General features: G+C 43.3%; 1 protein-coding gene across 4 annotated transcripts in view; it reads right to left on the bottom strand.

The window, feature by feature from the left end:
* Window positions 1–5,632: 5,632 nt before the first annotated feature.
* SPATA18 (spermatogenesis associated 18) overlaps window positions 5,633–18,664 on the bottom strand; it is a 36,044-nt gene continuing 23,012 nt past the window's right edge. For 2 of the 4 annotated variants that reach the window (XM_025922119.2, XM_086705078.1), the window contains 7 exons: window positions 16,854–17,118; window positions 14,746–14,904; window positions 13,754–13,929; window positions 10,464–10,587; window positions 9,258–9,341; window positions 6,108–6,153; window positions 5,633–5,795 (listed from right to left, as the gene is read on the bottom strand). In XM_025922119.2, coding sequence (XP_025777904.2) covers window positions 5,788–5,795; window positions 6,108–6,153; window positions 9,258–9,341; window positions 10,464–10,587; window positions 13,754–13,929; window positions 14,746–14,904; window positions 16,854–17,118 — 862 coding nt within the window. In that variant the 3' untranslated portion in view covers window positions 5,633–5,787. Of the gene's footprint in view, window positions 5,796–6,107; window positions 6,154–9,257; window positions 9,342–10,413; window positions 10,588–13,753; window positions 13,930–14,745; window positions 14,905–16,853; window positions 17,119–18,664 lie in introns of all 4 variants that reach the window. The other 2 variants (XR_015250463.1, XR_015250464.1) reach the window with 2 other exon arrangements.

The following is an 18,664-nucleotide window of genomic DNA, read 5'->3' on the forward strand; positions in this document are numbered from 1 at the left end:
ATGGGTCTTAGATCAAAGGTAACCATTGTCTTAGTCCGTTTACGATGCAATAACAAAAATACCTTAGACAACAAACACGTATTTCTTGCCGTTCTGGAGGCTGGCAAGTCCATGATTAAGGTGCCAGCAGATTTGGTCCCCAGTGAGGACCCACTTCATCCTTCATCGATAGCCATCTTCTTGCTGTGTCTTTACATGGCAGAAGGGGTGAGGGAACTCTCTGGGATCTCTTTTATAAGGGCACCAATCCTATTCATGAGGGCTTCACCCAAAGGACCTATCACCTCCCAAAGGCCCCACCTCCAAATACCATCATTTTGGGGATTAGGTTTCAACATATGAACTTGGGGGGGATACAAATATCCAGTCTGTAGCAACCATTTCTAAGATGAAGCTGCCTTTGGAAAGACAGAACCCCCACTGGCCAGTAAGACTCACACCAAATACAGCAGTAGAGTAGGTGAAACCTGGTTTCCATGCCTTCGACCACCCCATACAAAGGGAAAACCCCTCTCATTCCATAACCTGCCAATACCAGTCACAGACTCAGTGCCCTCGTCATCCCTTGTCTCTCCCTCTATCCACATGACTGTCAAGAAAGAATCAAACACCTCATTTGTGCTCTTGGGTTACTGCTCCCAGTCATTGGCATTCTAGCATTGGCATTGGCATTCTAGCCTCCTTCAAGGACCTAAGTCTGAGGAAAGCTCTAAAATGTAAATGTCAAGAATGTGCCAAGAAAGTGCAAGTGAGTAGGGAGGCCTTCCTGAGAGGGTTCTGGAAATGACTTCTGTGGAAAATAGATTCTTCAATCTTGATAATGCATCTTGTCTGGTTCTCATTCATGCTTCGTTTCTAAGCATGAGTACAAAGTCCTTTATGCCCTACTTGCCACATGATATAAGCTGCACATGTATTTTCTCAGAGCATTCTCCTCATATGTTACATTATGCTGGGGAAACCTCCCTTAATGAACTATCAGTGGGTACCAAGGCTAGGCTTCTAGGTGACAGTGCCATGGAAGACTGATGCAACCCACCATCACCACAATGGACTCAAGATGACCTCCCAAAAAGACTGATGCAACCCACCATCACCACAGTGGACTCAAGATGACCTCCCAAAGAAGACTGATGCAACCCACTATCATCACAATGGGCTTAAGATTATTTCCCAAAGAAAACTGATGCAACCCACCATCACCATCATGGACTTAAGATTATCTCCCAAGCAAAAGATCATTACCAGTCACTGCCCATCTTTGAGAGGGACCACAGACCCATCCCATAGGTACATGCTGCCAACGAGGGCTGAGCACATTCTCTTCACAACCAAACGTCTTGTTCACCATTGTATTCTCAGGGCCTAACACAGTGCCTGGAACATCACTTAACCAACATCAGCAAAGTCTTCTTAAATGAATGATGTTTCCATTCTTGCTTCAACTTGTGACTCACCCAGCTGAGCCAATCCTAAACTGTGTTATTCTGAGGACATAGCTCCGAAACTTGTTCCCTTGTCTAAGAAGATGGAACTCAGTAGAAGGGAAATGTAATGCTCCAGCCCCAGTATTCCAAGGGCAGATATCAATTGCTAAAGGTTCTGATTCATCAAATGACACTCAAGATCTTCTGATAACTGTCCAATTACTAAAGATCTCTTCTAAAATATATTTCACATCACATTTCAATACATTATAGTGACGCAAGTTTGGCTTAAACTCTACTGAAATAAAGCTATAACACACCTATGTGTCATATTCTTTTGTTTCCCACCCAATAGAAAATTAAGTTAGCTGCCCAATTTTGATATACTAATTGCCAGTGATACTATGGAAAGTATAATATTCATGCTGGCACCCAGTGGGCAACGTTTCAAGCATAAAATGTCCCGTTACATTTCATTTTGAAGTAAGAAAATTAGTTCCTGCTTTATTTTCAAGGTCCCTGTTCACTCACTGTATTAAAACCAACACACTTCACTGCTTTGGTATTTCAATGGCAAACCCCAAATGTCACTTACCCATGTGGTTCCTGGGCTCACATTTCAATGACCTAATGCAGTTTGTAATACTAGTTTTCTTAAAAGCTCCATAATGTTTTGCCCTTAATTATAGGTGTGACATTATCCAAAGTCATACCACTAAGAAATCTCTTACTCAACTCAAACTTTATAGAACACTGTTGGCCGCAATCTAGCTCATGAAGGACGTGGGGTGCCTAGAAATGAAGTACACTGGTCTGCAAATTGCCCTGTTGCTTAGGAATATAGCAGGTGGAACACACGGCTGTGGTCATGGGAAGTGTTAGAATTAACTCATAAGTGTTAGAGTAACTCATAAGATGAGTTATGAGTTACCCCCCCCATACTCATTTTATTATTAATGATCCTGGGGATCATAGGCTTAGTAGATATTTGTTGAAAGATTGAGTACTTTACCTGTGAATGACATAACTGAGTTACACCAAGTTATATCCTCTTATGCAGTTCACCACTTTTCTCCTACTTCCTTACATAACTTTCTTATATATGGGCATTTGCCCTCCCAATTAACGTATTTGAATTCTTCAATGGATACGCTGTGCTGACCCCATTTTCTTCTCTGTCTTCCATCAGTATCTGCTCTCAGTGACAAGAAAATCACCAAAGAGTGCAACTGCACACGACATTGAACTCCACAAGGGCCAGAACCCTGTCCACCACTCTGTCCCTAGTAATAGGTACTGAATATTCATGAGTGTGTGAGTGAACGAACCAATAAATGAAAGAACTGATGTAATAGCCATGGCAGAACAAAACAAGACAGGATAGAATGTTATTCTGAAAGAAAAGGCATTGGAAGAAGGCAGCATGGCGTATCGGGGCACAGCTTCCTTACTTGTAAGTTGAACACATGACTGAATTTGCTGCAGGGGCAAATCAAGTAAGTGCAAGCTCCATTAAAATGGCCAAGCACTACTCAGAGACAGAATCTTGACTATGATGACACGGGATTGTGAATCGTATTAACTAAAACTGGCAATTAAGCTACAACGTAAAATTGCAGCTTTCACAGGGTCAACCCCAGAGCAGGAGCGGAGTCCATTATCTACTAAATGAATCTGTGACCCTGGTTCCAACCTTACAGAATGGAGATGGGCAAAGGATATGGCTGAACGTGGGGATCTGGAAAGAAAGCATTTACAGATACAGAAGCACTCTTTTTCTTGATTTTATTATTTAGATGCTAAACCAATAGTATAGACATGGACATTTACCAGTTACAAAGTAAGAGCTTTTCACATTTCAAAGTTACTAAGGTTAAGGTGAATGCCCAGATGAGATGAGTATAGGTCGGCCTCCTCTGGCTTTGTAGATCCTTCCCAAAAGTTATTCCTGACTCTTCACTACTCCCTGTGTGGTTACAGTTCACATCAGAGACCTGAGAGATGACAAGTGGCCAGACAGGGTACAGAGCAAATCAACTAAGCTACATGTGAACATTTTGCAAATCAGCGTATGCGTTCCCCCATTCAACACCTAAAAATGCATTCTCATTACTTAGTGAGATTTTGGAAATGATCTTTAACATACAACACAAAGTAATAGTGGCATGGTTTCAATGTAATCAACTTTTCCAGGAATGCACTTACTATGTAGATCAAGGTATAACTAAGTTTCTCGTCTAAAACTTTACCAAGAGTTGTCCACCATTTTAGAATATCATATCCAACACTGCTGTGGTGTGAGCACACACTGACCTAGAATTTGTAGCTCATGACTCTACACAGGTATAGGCATCTGATGACTTATCTTCTAGAATGGCAATGCCAATGCCTGTTTACTGAAATACTTATCATTAAAAACTGCTTTCCCTTTGTTCTGCTTTGTATTAGTTAGGACACTATACTCATTGTTTAAAAGTCTGTATGCATTTGGATCATAACAACTTTGAATTTTATCTCAGAATGATCAGAATATTTGTCATAAAGGGGCACTGAATCTAGGAGGGTTGAGAACCATTGATCTCGTTCAACCTCCTCACTCTACAATCAAACTGAGGCTCAGAGAGGTGAAGTAACTTGCTCAAGGTCACAAAGGCAAACTAATAACCAAGTCAGAACTGGAGCTACCTGGATACCAACTTCTCTTTGCAGCATGCTGCCTTGCCTCAACGTGATGACTACATAAAAATACACAGAGGGAGGGGCGCCTGGGTGGCGCAGTCGGTTAAGCGTCCGACTTCAGCCAGGTCACGATCTCGCGGTCCGTGAGTTCGAGCCCCGTATCGGGCTCTGGGCTGATGGCTCAGAGCCTGGAGCCTGTTTCCGATTCTGTGTCTCCCTCTCTCTCTGCCCCTCCCCCGTTCATGCTCTGTCTCTCTCTGTCCCAAAAATAAATAAAAAACGTTGAAAAAAAATTAAAAAAAAAAATACACAGAGGGAGAAAAATTAACCTCACAGTTCTGAATGAGTGGGTGATCTTTGGACCCAAGAGACAGAGGTAGAGAAGGTCTCTCCCATCATCTCTAGCTACCAGCAAAAGGGACAAGATGCTTCAGAGAAGGTTTTTTTCCTTTGTTTTTGTTGGTTTTGGTTTTTGGTTTTTGTTTTGTTTTGTTTTGTTTTAGGTTTTTTCACCTAAAAAGCATTAGGTGCCGGTTTAGGCACTGGGTTTATGCAGAGACTGAGCTGTGGCCAATTCAGAGTTTCTCTCTAAAAGGCACACAGTAAAAGCAGTCATTTGTGAAGCCCGTGTTTAAGGCCACAGGCAAGTGGGGCAGCAGGGAGAAGCAGAAAGAACATCACTTATCTTGGGAAAGCTACATTCCAGTACATTGAACTCGAATTTTTCAACAGTCCTTCACAGGGAGGAAAGCGAGGTATGTTCGCTCCATTCAAAGTCAATAAATGGTACCCCTGGTTTTAAGCCTTGAGTTTAGGTATGTTTAGTCAGCTGCAGTTCCTAGGGGGTCTGAATTTGCAACCAACCAGGTGGAGTAGGTAGAACACACGTCCCAGCGAGCTTCTGTACTGAACATGTACATTAAACTGTATAAAGCATTCCCGCGAGATAAACATGAGGTCATTGCCACTTATCTCAAAACTGGCTTCTGGCCCAATCATTGCTCCACATTTATGAAGCAAGAACATTCTCTCAGGTAAGTAGCTTTGATGCTGGCACCCAGCTAACCCAAACCGGGCATCCTCATAGCAGGAAGCAAGAATAGCAGAAAGCCGGATAGCATAGACAAGCAAGCCGGGGAACTCTATTCTCCAAAATCATCACCATCTACATGTAGCCTGGAGCCCCTGCTACCTACTCCAAGTTCCCCAGCCTAGATGAGGGCTATCTTCCAAACAAAAGGTCATTAGAACACCCAGTAGTGTTTTCGATTCAAAGCTATACCAGCCACTATAATATTTACGATCTGTTTATAAGCTAAACTGACTCTGTCAGCTCAGGTCAGGCTCAGCGTTTGTATAGTTGCTGCAAAAGAGCCTAGCATTTCAGGAGGCAATCCCTAAACCTCTGCGATGGCCTTTGCTTCAAATGAATATGATCCTAAACACCTATGCAATGGTTTTTATCAAATTAATGGAATTTGTGTCTATAAAATAATTATGCAATATATCGGAAAGTTACAAACACGCTAAGCCGAAACATTTAACTCTCTGTGTGGAGTGATACACAGAATTGCCTTTTCACATTATCTTAAGTGAGTTCTGAGGCAGACACAGGAGACAGAGGCACGGGGGAAGTTGGCTGTTGCAGACGTCCTGTGGCAAGGTAACATGTCTGGTGGTTTTAAAACCCTAGGGAGAAAAACAAACAGTTCGTGATTATGGACACTTTCTCAGAATATCTCTTGGAAGGATCTAAATGAAACTGGGGTGGTCAATCTGGGGTTACATCAATAAAACCTCTCGATTGGGAGTTCCTTCTGTGTCACCCATGGGACCTGCTCGGGCACCATCAACGAGAGGGCCCAGAAATGAAAAGGACGAAGTGGGGGGGTTCAAAGATGTTCCCTAGGAGGCAAAACATTCATTTTGCAGCACAACGCTGAGTACCAAAAAGAGCATTGAAAAGCACAAAACTTGTGCCGTCTAAACCATCCCACTTACTCGGCAATCCACATCTTATTGGAGAAGGACTCCGGCTTCGAGATACCTGGAAAATACAAAAGAGTAATGTTAATTACACGGTAGACAGAGCTCAAAGAATGAATCTTTTTCACATTTTCTTCCTAAAACCAGCTAGGTAGTTGTTCTGAGGTACTTTAGAACGATGATGTCACCCCTAAGGTTGAGCAATGCGATTCCTCTTATATTTCCTGAAGTAACGGGCGCTCGATTTGGCTTAAACTGTGTCACTGATTGAAATCTGGGCTCAGTTGCCTAGTCTGTTTGTTTGTTGTTTTAATGGCTGTGGAAGACTGGGAGATTGGATGCTCAGTGGCCATTGAATGGCCATGCTGAATTCAGTGCTTTCCAGAAAATAATAATTAATGGCATTATAATTAATTAAAATTAAAATGACAGAATACTCTCTGACAGATCTTTGTATGAATTGTGTAATGTGTCCAAAACCCTGCCCCATTAAGGAAGGTCCCTGGGGAGCCAGAAAAGAATCATTTTTCCAAAACTCACCTTTGCTTTCACTAAGCAAAAGCCAACACCTCTACCTACAAACCTGTTATGACTCAGAGATAACAGACTACAAGCAACATTCTTGCTCTGAACTTCCACAAACTTTAGATAAATAAACACTAACAAAGATGACAGCTGTCTGGATGCATCAAGACCTCGAATAAGCCAAAAACTAGACCACTCTAAACATTTGTATTATATTTTGCAGGTGTATCCAGTCATTGTAAGGAGAGGAGGGTGCAGAGACAGAAAGGGGGCAGCAGTTCCACCGTTAAGAATATATTTTAGGGGCTCCTGAGTGGCTCAGTCGGTTAAGCGTCTGACTTCAGCTCAGGTCATGATCCCACAGTTTGTGGGTTCAAACCCCGCATCGGGCTCTGGGCTGACAGCTCGGAGCCTGGAGCCTGCTTCAGATTCTGTGTCTCCCTCTCTCTCTGGGCCTCCCCAGGTCATGCTCTGTCTGTCTGTCTCTCTCTCTCAAAAATAATAAAAGCATTTTTAAAAATTAAAAAAGAAAAGAATATCTTTTAGGGATGCCTGGCTGGCGTAGTCAGTAGAGCATGCAACTCTTGATCTCAGGGTCATGAGTTCAAGCACCACATTGGGCATGGAGCCTATTTAAAAAAAATAAAAGAAGAAGAATATATTTTATTCTCATCTAAAGTTTAAATTACTTGGTTCTCCTTGGGCACAAAGCAGGAAAGAGAAAGAAGGTGTGTGAAACATGTAAAAGGGCTTTATAAGAGGGACATTGCCCACCAATAAGTCTTCTAGTGAGAATCCAGAGGAAAAATCTGCCATGGCTATAAGCACTATAGGTGTCTAATATTGCTTTTTTGGATAAGCCTTGCCCTCTTAGAATAAGGGGATTGTGATTCTTCCAGGATAAAACTCTCAAGATTTCCTTTTCATTTATCAGTCCACTAAATGCACTATCCTTTTGCTTTTACCTACTATACTTATTCATGAATATGGATAAGTAAGTGATATTAAAATCTCCAAAAGCAGAAGATCTGTATCAGATACATGCCTTTTCCATTCTCAGGCCATTTCCCTTTTCTGGATATCTCTCCTCAATGTCCCAGCACATTAAAATTCCAACCATTTTAACCAGTCAGATCCCCATGATCCCCTTCCTCACTATCAAGGACAGAAAGACTTCCTACCTTCTCTCATTGCTCTAGTCCTTCGTGCCTCTTGCATGGCCTGTGGCATAAACCACACTCAGTCACTCTGTTCAAATCATATCGATCTTCCTATATTGAAACCCATTCAGGGAAGAGACCATGTTTTCATCATTTTTGTGTCCCCCTCCAAATCTAGCATCCATCAGAAATAGAGGAGTATTTGATAAAGAGCATGCTGAAGTAACAGATGCTCACTAAACTCAGAAAAGTAGATCTTATTAATGGAGTGGGATGGCAGTTATTTTGGGTTTTGTTTTACGGAGGGAGTTGTGGAAGTTTATAGCTAGAGATGCATTGCTAGAGATTTCAGAGAAGTGGAGTCCTGCCAGATCTGGTTCTCCTTCTCCACCACTCTCCCTAAAACAAGACTGAACAAATACTTAAAGAATTTCTATTTGAAGAAACAGCAAATTGTTAGCCTATCTGGTGTTCACATGACGTGGTCCAGCCCTATATTCAAAAGGCATTGACTAAATATTATTTGTTGAATAAATTAACAGTGATACATCACAACAATGTTTTTGGTTTTCAGAAATGTTTTTGCTGTTATTTTTTTTTAATTTTTTTAAATGTTTATTTATTTTTAAGAGAGAGAGACACAAAGTGTGAGCAGGAGAGGGTCAGAGAGAGAGGGAGACACAGAATCTGTAGTGGGCTCCAGGCTCTAAGCTATCAGGACAGAGCTCGATGCGGGGCTTGAACTCACAGTGAGATCAGACCTGAGCCGAAGTCAGACGCTCAACCGACTGAGCCAACCAGGCACCCCTGCTGTTCTTTTTCTTAAAAAGAGGTACTAGTAATCCCCCCCAAGAACTAATACTCAAGGAGACTAATGTTATTCTTCCTACTTTGAAGTTTGGTGGAAAATTAATACCTGCAGTGCCCTTCATACAGTTTTGAAATCTAGACCATTTGAGCAATTTCTCCAAACTCATGCAATCTGTTTAAGAGAAATCAAGGACCTGTGCCCAGATCACTCCCATCTTCTGTTCAGAAGACTTTATCTATTAGCTCACTTTCATTCCAAAGCAAAAATAAAACTATGAAATAAGTGAAGACTATTATTCTTTGAAGTAATTAAGAAAAAAACTGCCTCTACTTCCTTCTTTCTAGAACGATAAACGCCTTAGCCCAAGATAGCATAAAAAATTAGTTTGGCTTTGCGCTGATGGCTCAGAGCCTGGAGCCTGTTTCCGATTCTGTGTCTCCCTCTCTCTCTGCCCCTCCCCCGTTCATGCTCTGTCTCTCTCTGTCCCAAAAATAAATAAACATTGAAAAAAAAATTTAAAAAAAAAAAAAAAAAAAATTAGTTTGGGATTATCGCAACAAGTTCTCTTTCTACCTATAGACATACAATCACCTCTGGCATTGGTGACTCTTGAGGAAAAAAAAGTGTCAACCATTAAGATGCTTTGTGTAAAAATGGTTAGATACGCACCGTGCTTAAACCAATATGGCTACGGGGGCAGATGGGACTTAAACTCCTGCTTCGACATCGACTTACAGGTCGCACTGAATTCCACTAAAAAAAGAGAGAAATAGTCAATAGTTTGTGAAAACTTACATGGCCTAAAACGAATGTCTACCCCACAGAATGAGAGGTTCTGCTGTTACGATTACACTTGCCCATTACTGGGCAGCAATCAGCATGGGATACACTCTTCATTTCTTACAGCTACCCAATATTTGACAATAACTTGAGAGTATTTCTCAGACAAATTCCATTACAATGAACTTTGCAATATTCAAATTCTTGGTGCTAGAACTTTGTTTTGATGAGTAAATTGTTAGACCTACATTCAAACTTGCAAGTGTTGGGAGAATGTAAACCCCACGTGGGCAAGGATTTGGGCCTCTTTTGTTCACTGCTGAATCCCCAGCACCTGAACACCGTGACGGTGGCTTTGCACTGGACTGAGGAGCTTCTCTTCACAATCCACTTAACTCTCTCTAGGAAGGGCAGGGTTAAAACTCCACATGGGAACTATACAGAATACCCAAGCCCCTGTGGCCACCCAACACTCACCACAACACACACTCACACACTTGCACACCTACTACTCCATTTTGAAGGCTGCCCAATTATTTACCATGTTAAAAACATTTTACAACCAATGTATATAGGAAGCAACCCTCCAAAACTGATTGCCTGCTCTCTCCCCATCTCCTCTGCCTTCTTTTTTCCATCCCTCCCCCTTCCCTACACATCATACCAAGGAGAGAAAACAGAGGACATTCGTCATTTCCCAAAATGGATCTCTGTCAGTGAAACTTTGGCCAACTGTTTCCTGAAAGTTCATTGATCACTTCCAAATGCTTAGAATGAGAGAGGGCCTCCAATAAGATGAGCTCAAAGAGCTTTGCCCTTATAACAGCATATTTCTAAGGAGGAGGCAAATATGATGAGTTCCATCTTATAAAGAAAGCAACAGAGAAATTGCTGCCAGAAAATTATGAGGAATCACGGAAGAAACAAAGAAAAGTATCTCTTCTTTCCTAGCCAGTCCCTTTCCTCTCCTTTGTATGAAACCTTATCAAGCAACTCTTTATGAACTTCTTCTATAGAATCTCTGGGTTTATAAATGTTCTCGAACTTGTGAATCAAACACTCGGGATGAATTGTCACTATGCAAGGCCACCGTACAAAGGCCCCTCTCTTGGTGACAGCTTCTCCCTTCATAATGACACAGTCATTCTCCATGAGAGCAGGCCACACGTGATAGAAGACCAAGGGAGCAGTGAAATCGGAGTCATAGCTGCGACGGTACCTGTTTTAAACACACAAAAGAACAAGAAAGAGAAGTTAAGCAATGATGTAGCATCACTGGAGAAATGAACATTGGTGTAAATTTTTATTTGTTATCACGCTTAGTCGAGGTAAATATGGATACCGATTCTGTTATTGAAGAGATGGTTGCGGGCTTTCAGAATAGGAACCGGTGATAACAAGCACCCGACATGGACTCACATAGAACAAGTCATGTCATACTGAACTTATTCCTTCCCTTCTCAGGATTGTAAGAGTTACAGTACAGGAAAACGCTAGAGATGGAGACCATCTGAAATCCGGTAGGCATCCTACAACATTTCTCATGGTGTCTTCGTGGGCAAAATAAGAGAAATATAGGTGGATGATTGACTTAAGGAGGTGAATTACAAAGTGGTCCATATCCAAAGTAAGATAATTAATGAGTCAATGAGAACTTGAATCAAGGTGCTCTCTCTCAATCCCTTGATAAATAACATGTTCCATCAATGATTGCACGAAGTATAGAAAAATCACTCAAAGGTTAAGGATGGGTAGGAAAGAAGAAACAAATGATGGTATAAAAAATTAGCTCAACAGGCAGGAACAATAAGCTGAATCTAATAAGATACCATGTAATGTGGATACGTATGAGGTCTTGAATTGAGTCTAAGAAGTGTATCATTACACAGATAGGAGAAACAAAAGACTTAACCACAGTACAAGTAAAAAAAACATGTTTCTGGGGGGTTGCCTGGGTGGCTCAGTCAGTTAAGCGTCTGGCTCTTGGTTTCAGCTCAGCTCACGATCTCGCAGTTTCATGAGTTCGAGCCCCACCTCTGCTCAGCTCAATGTTGTAGGATCTCCATCTCTAGAATTGTCCTGTACTGTAACTCTTACAATCCTGAGAAGGGAAGGAATAAGTTCAGTCTGACATGACTTGTTCTATGTGAGTCCATGTCGGGTGCTTGTTATCACCGGTTCCTATTCTGAAAGCCCGCAACCATCTCTTCAATAACAGAATCGGTATCCATATTTACCTCGACTAAGCGTAATAAAAAATCAAATTTTACACCAATGTTCTGCGCTGGCAGCATGAAGTCTCTTGGGATTTCTCTCTCTCCCTCTCTCTGCCCTTCCCCCACTCGTACTGTCTCTGTCTCTCTCAAAATAAATAAACTTAAAAAAAAAAACAGAAAAGAAAAAAATGAGTACAAATTAGCGGAATTAATAGAGAATAAGGGTACTGGTCCCTCCAGGCTGCTCAGCTCAAAACAGGGGACTACTTTCAGTGTGGACATGTGACAAGGAATATTCAGAAGAGCATGGAGCATAGGCCAAAGACACCCATCTATTTCTCAAGAAGTCTCAGACCCCCTTTATATGGAAAAGCCCAAAGCCATGAGACCAGAAGAAGGAAGACTTGAGCAATTGCTTTCGAATATGTGAAAGGCTGCCAGGGGTTAAAAAAAAAAAAAAAAAAGATTACACTTGTTCTCTGAAGTACGTGAAGTAGAACCAAATCCTCAGGCATTGTTAGGAACTCCAGTTCTAGCTTTAGAGCTTTCCAGAGGTATCAGCTACAGAGTGCCCCAAGGGGCAACATGTTCCCTCTGATGAAAAGCATAGAAGCCGGAGGCCCCCAAGGTCTGTGAAGTGTGCAGATTGCACAAAGTAAAGTGGATGAATATTTCTGCGTGGTTCAATGCATTCTCCAAAGGAGAAAAGAAGAAAGAAAGAGGGATGACGATAATATGTTCCATAAGGAAATCAAAAAGGTCAACTACAGTGTGACGTCCTAATTCCAGCTCTTCCAAGAGTGGACACGAGTTGGGAGCAATGATCTGAAAGAAACTAGAAACAGGGCGATGGCAGGAAAATATGGCAAGCGAGAAGGTGATTGGAAACGCCATCACTGTGATTTGGAGAGGCAAAGGAAAGGTATGCAGTCTCTGTCGTTAACAAGCTTGTAGGGATATTGGGCCACCACCACCCTATGACTCTACGGGCTGAACAAAGACCCAAGAGCTAACATTTCCTGTGTGCTGACTACAGACGAAGCAGTGTCCTAAGTACTTTATCTGAATGAGCTCAACTAACCTTCTCCAGCCCTAGGAAACAGGTATTATTACTTCTCCCATTTGACAGAGAGGGCACTAAGGAACAGAAAAATTAAGTACCATGCCCCGGATTATATAGCTAATTGGTGGTAGAACTGGGATTTGAACCCAGGCAGCTTGATGTCAGAGCCTCAGACCTCAAGCCTCAGAGTGTTCTTAACCACAAGCTTGGCCTCCTCCCAATAGTCCCCAGCCATATCACTGGATCCCATAAAATTTCAGCAAAATGTTTTAAGTTCATTTAATTTCTTCTGGTTTATAAAAAATACTTATCATGTGGAAGTTGATAGAAATCTAATGGTCCCGGGGCGCCTGGGTGGCTCTGTCGGTTAAGCATCCGACTTCGGCTCAGGTCATGATCTCACAGTTCATGAGTTCAAGCCCCCCGTTGGGCTCTCTGCTGACAGCTCAGAGCCCGGAGCCTGCTTTGGATCTCTCTGCTTCTCCCCTACTCATACTTTGTCTCTCTCTCAAAAATAAATGAACATTTAAAAAAAAAAAGAAATCTAATGGTCCCAGAAAGTCTACAGTAGTCATTCTCAAATGGTAGTGCGCATAAGGAACACATATAGGTGTTTGTTAAATGTCAGATTCCTGACCGCCATCCCAGACGTACTGCATAAAATACCATGAAGTATAATCCAGGAATCTGCCTTTTTAACAAGATCTGAGTAATTCTGACACAAGTGATCCATAGGCCATACTTTGAGAAACCTGGCCTAAATAATTCAGTAGAAACAAATAAAAAGTAATACACACTTGTATTTACATAGCACCCTTTTTAAAAGTGTTCCAGACAGGCTTCGGGTACTCATTAGTTCTGCCCAAGACCAATACCTTCAATGGAAATCATAATATCACCTCTGAATCATGTTTGACTGAGAAAGAAAATAAACCCCAGGAGAAGGCTCTGCCCTGTAGTACAGAGAAGTATACGGCAGGACCTGGAAGTCAGGTCACATCTGTTGAGTTCCCCACCCAGAGTTCTTTGCCCTAAATTGTTTCCAGGAAATACAGATTGATTTTTTTTTTTTAAATCCCTTAGCTTCTGTTTCTTATGTCTCTTACTTGCAATCATTAAAAATTTCTCCATCAGCCCCAAATGCAATATCTAGGGGTGGGTCTAAAGTCTGCATTGCAAAAGCAATGCAACATATCTCCTGGATGAAGTCGCTGAGGAGGCAAAAGTCAACTTCAGGAGGAAATGAAATCTTGGGATTGACATTCATGGCTCGGATCACGTCCTGAAAAACAAAGAGATGGCATTGCCTTGTTACCAACCTGTGACAAGAAGCTCCATCACCCGAAAGAGGTTATGACTTGTGGGGGTGGGAAAGAGCTCGTAAACTACAAAAGCTGTACATGTGTTAAAGGAGAAAGGCTCACTGCTAGAGACGGAGGAAAGATGATGCAGAGGACCTACAAAAGGGCCAAGAGAATCCCCTCCCTCCCAAAAAAAAAAAAAAAAAAAGAAAACACCCTTTGAGGCTTTTATTTATTATTTCCTTATGTTTCTATTCTGGGTAGGTAGAAGATGTGCCAACGTGCTCATAATCTATAATAACAGCAATAACAATAAGCTTGCCCTTATTGAGCATTTACCATGTGTCAGGTCTTGTGCTAAGCAAATTACTTGCTTTTTTTCATTTAATCCTCTCAAGAACTCTATGAGGGTGATGACCATTGTTGCTATAGAGACTGGAAAACTGAAGCACAAAGTGGTTTTTAAGTAAACGTGCAAGGTCACACAGCCAGCAAGTGGCAGAACTAGGAGTGCAAATCTACACCTGTCTTCCCCAAGGCCATGGCTCTTAAGCACCATGGTATTCTATCCCCAATCTTAAGGGCTCGTCTAAAGAAGAGAACTATAAAGGTCGGACTATTTTTCCCCCGTAAAATGTCTAAGAAACCGCCAAGCATGCCGGGTTCTACAAAGTAAATCGGGCGCTATTCTGTTACATAAAAGCAGTACTAAGCACTGGATGGATTGCTGAGTTATTAGTATTCCATGTAAAGAGCAGCAACAGAAAACCAGTCCCACTAAGAGACCCACCACTTACGTTAACACTGCTTTGGGAATCATAGAGATCCAGATGACAAATGATATAATCCGAGACGGCATCCTCAAAGTTACTGCACCCTGCGTAAGATGGCGTCAGCGATTTCCTCACACGGATCTTGAAGTGTCTGAATGCCATTTTAGCGACGTGGAACGCCTCCTGCACGTAAAAAATGCAGCAGATTTATTAGATAGAAGAAGGGAAGTACGGAGGCCCAAGGTAAGGAAGAAAGAATACCCACCAAAGATTCAACAGCAAATGGGTCCTCCGATAACTAAACACAGTTGATCAAAACTGATTTTAATCTGGGAGAAAACACAGACCTCGGTTTTGAAAAGTACACAAATACATATATGACTATGCACCTTCACTAATTCCCAGGCAGGTGATCACTGTTCCGGGAATCCCGAGTGCAGGAGGCAGGACAGTGCAGAGGTTTAAGGAAAGAGATGGCCTGCGGTTGCATAAACACTTAAAAAGTGCCGATGGACGGGGCGCCTGGGTGGCGCAGTCGGTTAAGCGTCCGACTTCAGCCAGGTCACGATCTCGCGGTCCGTGAGTTCGAGCCCCGCATCGGGCTCTGGGCTGATGGCTCAGAGCCTGGAGCCTGTTTCCGATTCTGTGTCTCCCTCTCTCTCTGCCCCTCCTCCGTTCATGCTCTGTTTCTCTCTGTCCCCCAAAAATAAATAAATGTTGAAAAAAACAATTTAAAAAAAAAAAAAGTGCCGATGGAGTCTATGATCCCACAGCAATATCATATTAACTGGTCAAGAAATGAAATTACCAATCTAGTGTTTACGTTATACACAGACACATATCAAGTGTCTGTGGCATGTTTCCTGGCATACGTTAATTCAACAAATATTTATTAAATGCATGTCATGTAGTAGGCACTGGGAAAATTCAGTTATTCGTGAAACACCCTAGAACCCTAAGTTCTTAATGAAATAAGCCAGGGCTGGCAAACGTTTTTCTGTAAAGAGCCAGAGAGTAAATATTCCAGACTCTCCCTAAACTACATACAATGTCTTGTCACTTTTTTTTTTTTTTTTTTTTTTTTTTTTTTTTTTTTTTTTGGCAACTGTTAAAAAATGTAAAACCATTCTTGTATTCTTAGCTGTCTAGTGGGATTTTTCTTAGAAATACGGGCCTGGACAAGATCTGGGCCACAGGTCATAGTTTGCTGACCTCTGAAATAAATTAATGCAGAATAAAGTTCAGTGGACCCTGATAATGCTGCTGTCCCACCAGCGTGTTGTTTTGTTTTTAAATATCAACTGTTCTCGGGGCGCCTGGGTGGCACAGTCGGTTAAGCGTCCGACTTCAGCCAGGTCACGATCTCGCGGTCCGTGAGTTCGAGCCCCACGTCAGGCTCTGGGCTGATGGCTCGGAGCCTGGAGCCTGTTTCCGATTCTGTGTCTCCCTCTCTCTCTGCCCCTCCCCCGTTCATGCTCTGTCTCTCTCTGTCCCAAAAATAAATAAAACGTTGAAAAAAAATTTTTAAATAAATAAATACTGACTGTTCTCATTTGTCAGAATGGACTCCTACTGGACTCATTTCTCCTAACGGACTCTTAGAACGAATACGTTTGCTTTGGGAATTAAGGATTATATACGAGCACTCTTAATCCGCCGTACTCAAGTAGCTGATACTCCAGCAGGTTCAGTAACTACTCTCAGTTAAGTAAACAGAAGAGTTAGCACAAGCACAGTCTTCTGATTTTTCTGAGAACAAAAGATCAACCACGTGATAGCCATCAGCAGTAACATCTCCCCACTGGTGCACGTAGGCACACACTGGAAATTTCAGTGCAAATCACAGCATATGCTCATTTGAGATAATCCTGTACTTATGGATATTTCTTCAACAAGTATCTGGTCGATAGAAATATCAGTATATCTGAATAGTTCGTGATTGTGAAAAACTATGCATCCCCAATATCTGCCAAGGAAGAAAGGAAGGCAGGAAGTCAGCCAGCCAGCAAATGGACATGCCGCCCTCCTCCCGCGACCCCAGGATCAACCAGCCCTCCTAGGCCGTCCTGTTCACAGCTGTCTCCCCGCTGCGCCCCAGGGCCTCTGCGCGCAGCCGCCGCAGCGTCACCTACCACGGTGGCAACGTAGATGATCCGCTGCACCGTCTCAGCATTGTCGATGCAGCGTCGAAGCAAGCACTGTGCATCCAGGCGGGCCTGGGAATAGGCGTCGCTGAACCGGGACAGGAGGGCAGCCTTGCGCGCCACGCTGGACGCTTTGGCGCGGTTCGGCGACGGGCTCCTGACCTTGGCCACTGCGGTGGAGGGGCTGGCGGGGCGGCTGCGGCTGCGGCTGCGGCTGCGCGGGGCAGGGCTGGGAGTGCGGCTCCGGACCGACCTGTGCACAAGCAAGAAGCAGCCAGAGAAGCAGTCTGATGCACGCCTCCCTCGGTCCTGCCGCAAGTGCTGCAAGATACCTGGAGGCCCGCGCCCCGCTGCGGGCCCGGGAGAGCCGCTGTCTCGGCGACCTCTCCGCAAGGCGTCAAATACGCGCTCAGACGCTCTGTATCTGCGTGGTGAGCTCGCACCTCATGTTATCCTTTAAGCAGCCCCGGGAGGTCAACATCGATTGTGGGCCATTTTGCAGCCGAGGAACTCGAGGCTCCGAAAAGTTAATAGGGTCCCAAAGCAAAGTAACACCGCTAGCGAGAGCCGGAGTTAAAGAGATCGGCTTGTCAGTGTTTCTTACCCCAACCTTGGGGCACTAGCATATCCGCAGAGGCCTTATGGTATAAAACGGGATGAACACTGAACAGAGAGAAAGATCTGAATTCTCTCTCGATAGCAGTGGGACCGTTTGCACTCATCTCGTCTCTCCAAAGCCTAAAGTTTTCACCTACAACATGTTTGCCCTATTTCTGGGCAGGAGTGGGGGGCTGAAAGAGGCGGTGAGCTAAAACAGGGGGACGTACTTGGTGAATGGTAGAGCCCTGTTATCAGTGAAACGTATTGCTATCAAGTATAAATTGTCAAAGGAAAGGGGCCCCCAGAGAGGGAAGTGTTACAGAAGAAACTGTGAAGCAAATGGTAATACAAATCCCTCTCTGAAGGTGGAGAAGGAAGCTGTTGCTTCCTTCTGTCAATGGCAGTCTGTCTGACGATTTCCATGGTGCAAGAAATATTCCCATGGTGGCCAGTTTCAAGCTGTTAATGTGACATCACCCCGAACTGGGAGTTATTAGGCAGAAATGCACAGAATCAGTTCCTGGGGGCCAGTACAAGCTGGTGCCACCACAACATAACAGAGTGACTCTCAAAACTGGAAAACTAAGGTGGCATTTAGGGGAATGGGGACCAGGTGTGGGAGTGGCTTTGCTAGCCTGAGTCAGGCCACTCCGTGGGGCTGAGGGAGGTCACAGGTGTTAAAAAGAACAACCAGGGGCACCTGGGTGGCTCAGTGGGTCAAGCATCTGACTTCGGTTCAGGTCATAATCGCATGGTTTATGAGTTCGAGACCTACATTGGACTTTCTGCTGTCAGTGCAGAGCCTGCTTGGGATTCTCTCTCCCTCTCTCTCTCTCTCTCTCTCTCTCTCTCTCTCTCTCTCTCTTTCTCCCTCTCTCTCTCTCTCCCCTCTCCCTCAAAATAAATTAATAAACTTAAAAAAAAAAAAAGAACAAGGAAAAATGCTCCAAGACAAACATCCTGCTTTGTCCTCAGTTAACTCTGAATGACGGGTCTTAGCATTCTGTCCGTCAGTAGAAACGGATGTCACAAGAACACTTACCTACACGCTCCATGAAACAGAGTGAGATACAGCAAGTAAAGTGACAGGTCATCATCCCAGAGAGAGGACTCCCAGGCCTCAGAGAACAGGACCCTCATATCAGGGAACATTCTTTCAGCCAGGGCACCACCCATACATTAAAGGCCCACCCAGATCA

This window comes from Puma concolor, chromosome B1 (genome assembly GCF_028749965.1).
Source record: "Puma concolor isolate L17-30 chromosome B1, mPumCon1.1.hap2, whole genome shotgun sequence".
Classification (NCBI taxonomy): Eukaryota; Metazoa; Chordata; class Mammalia; order Carnivora; family Felidae; genus Puma; species Puma concolor.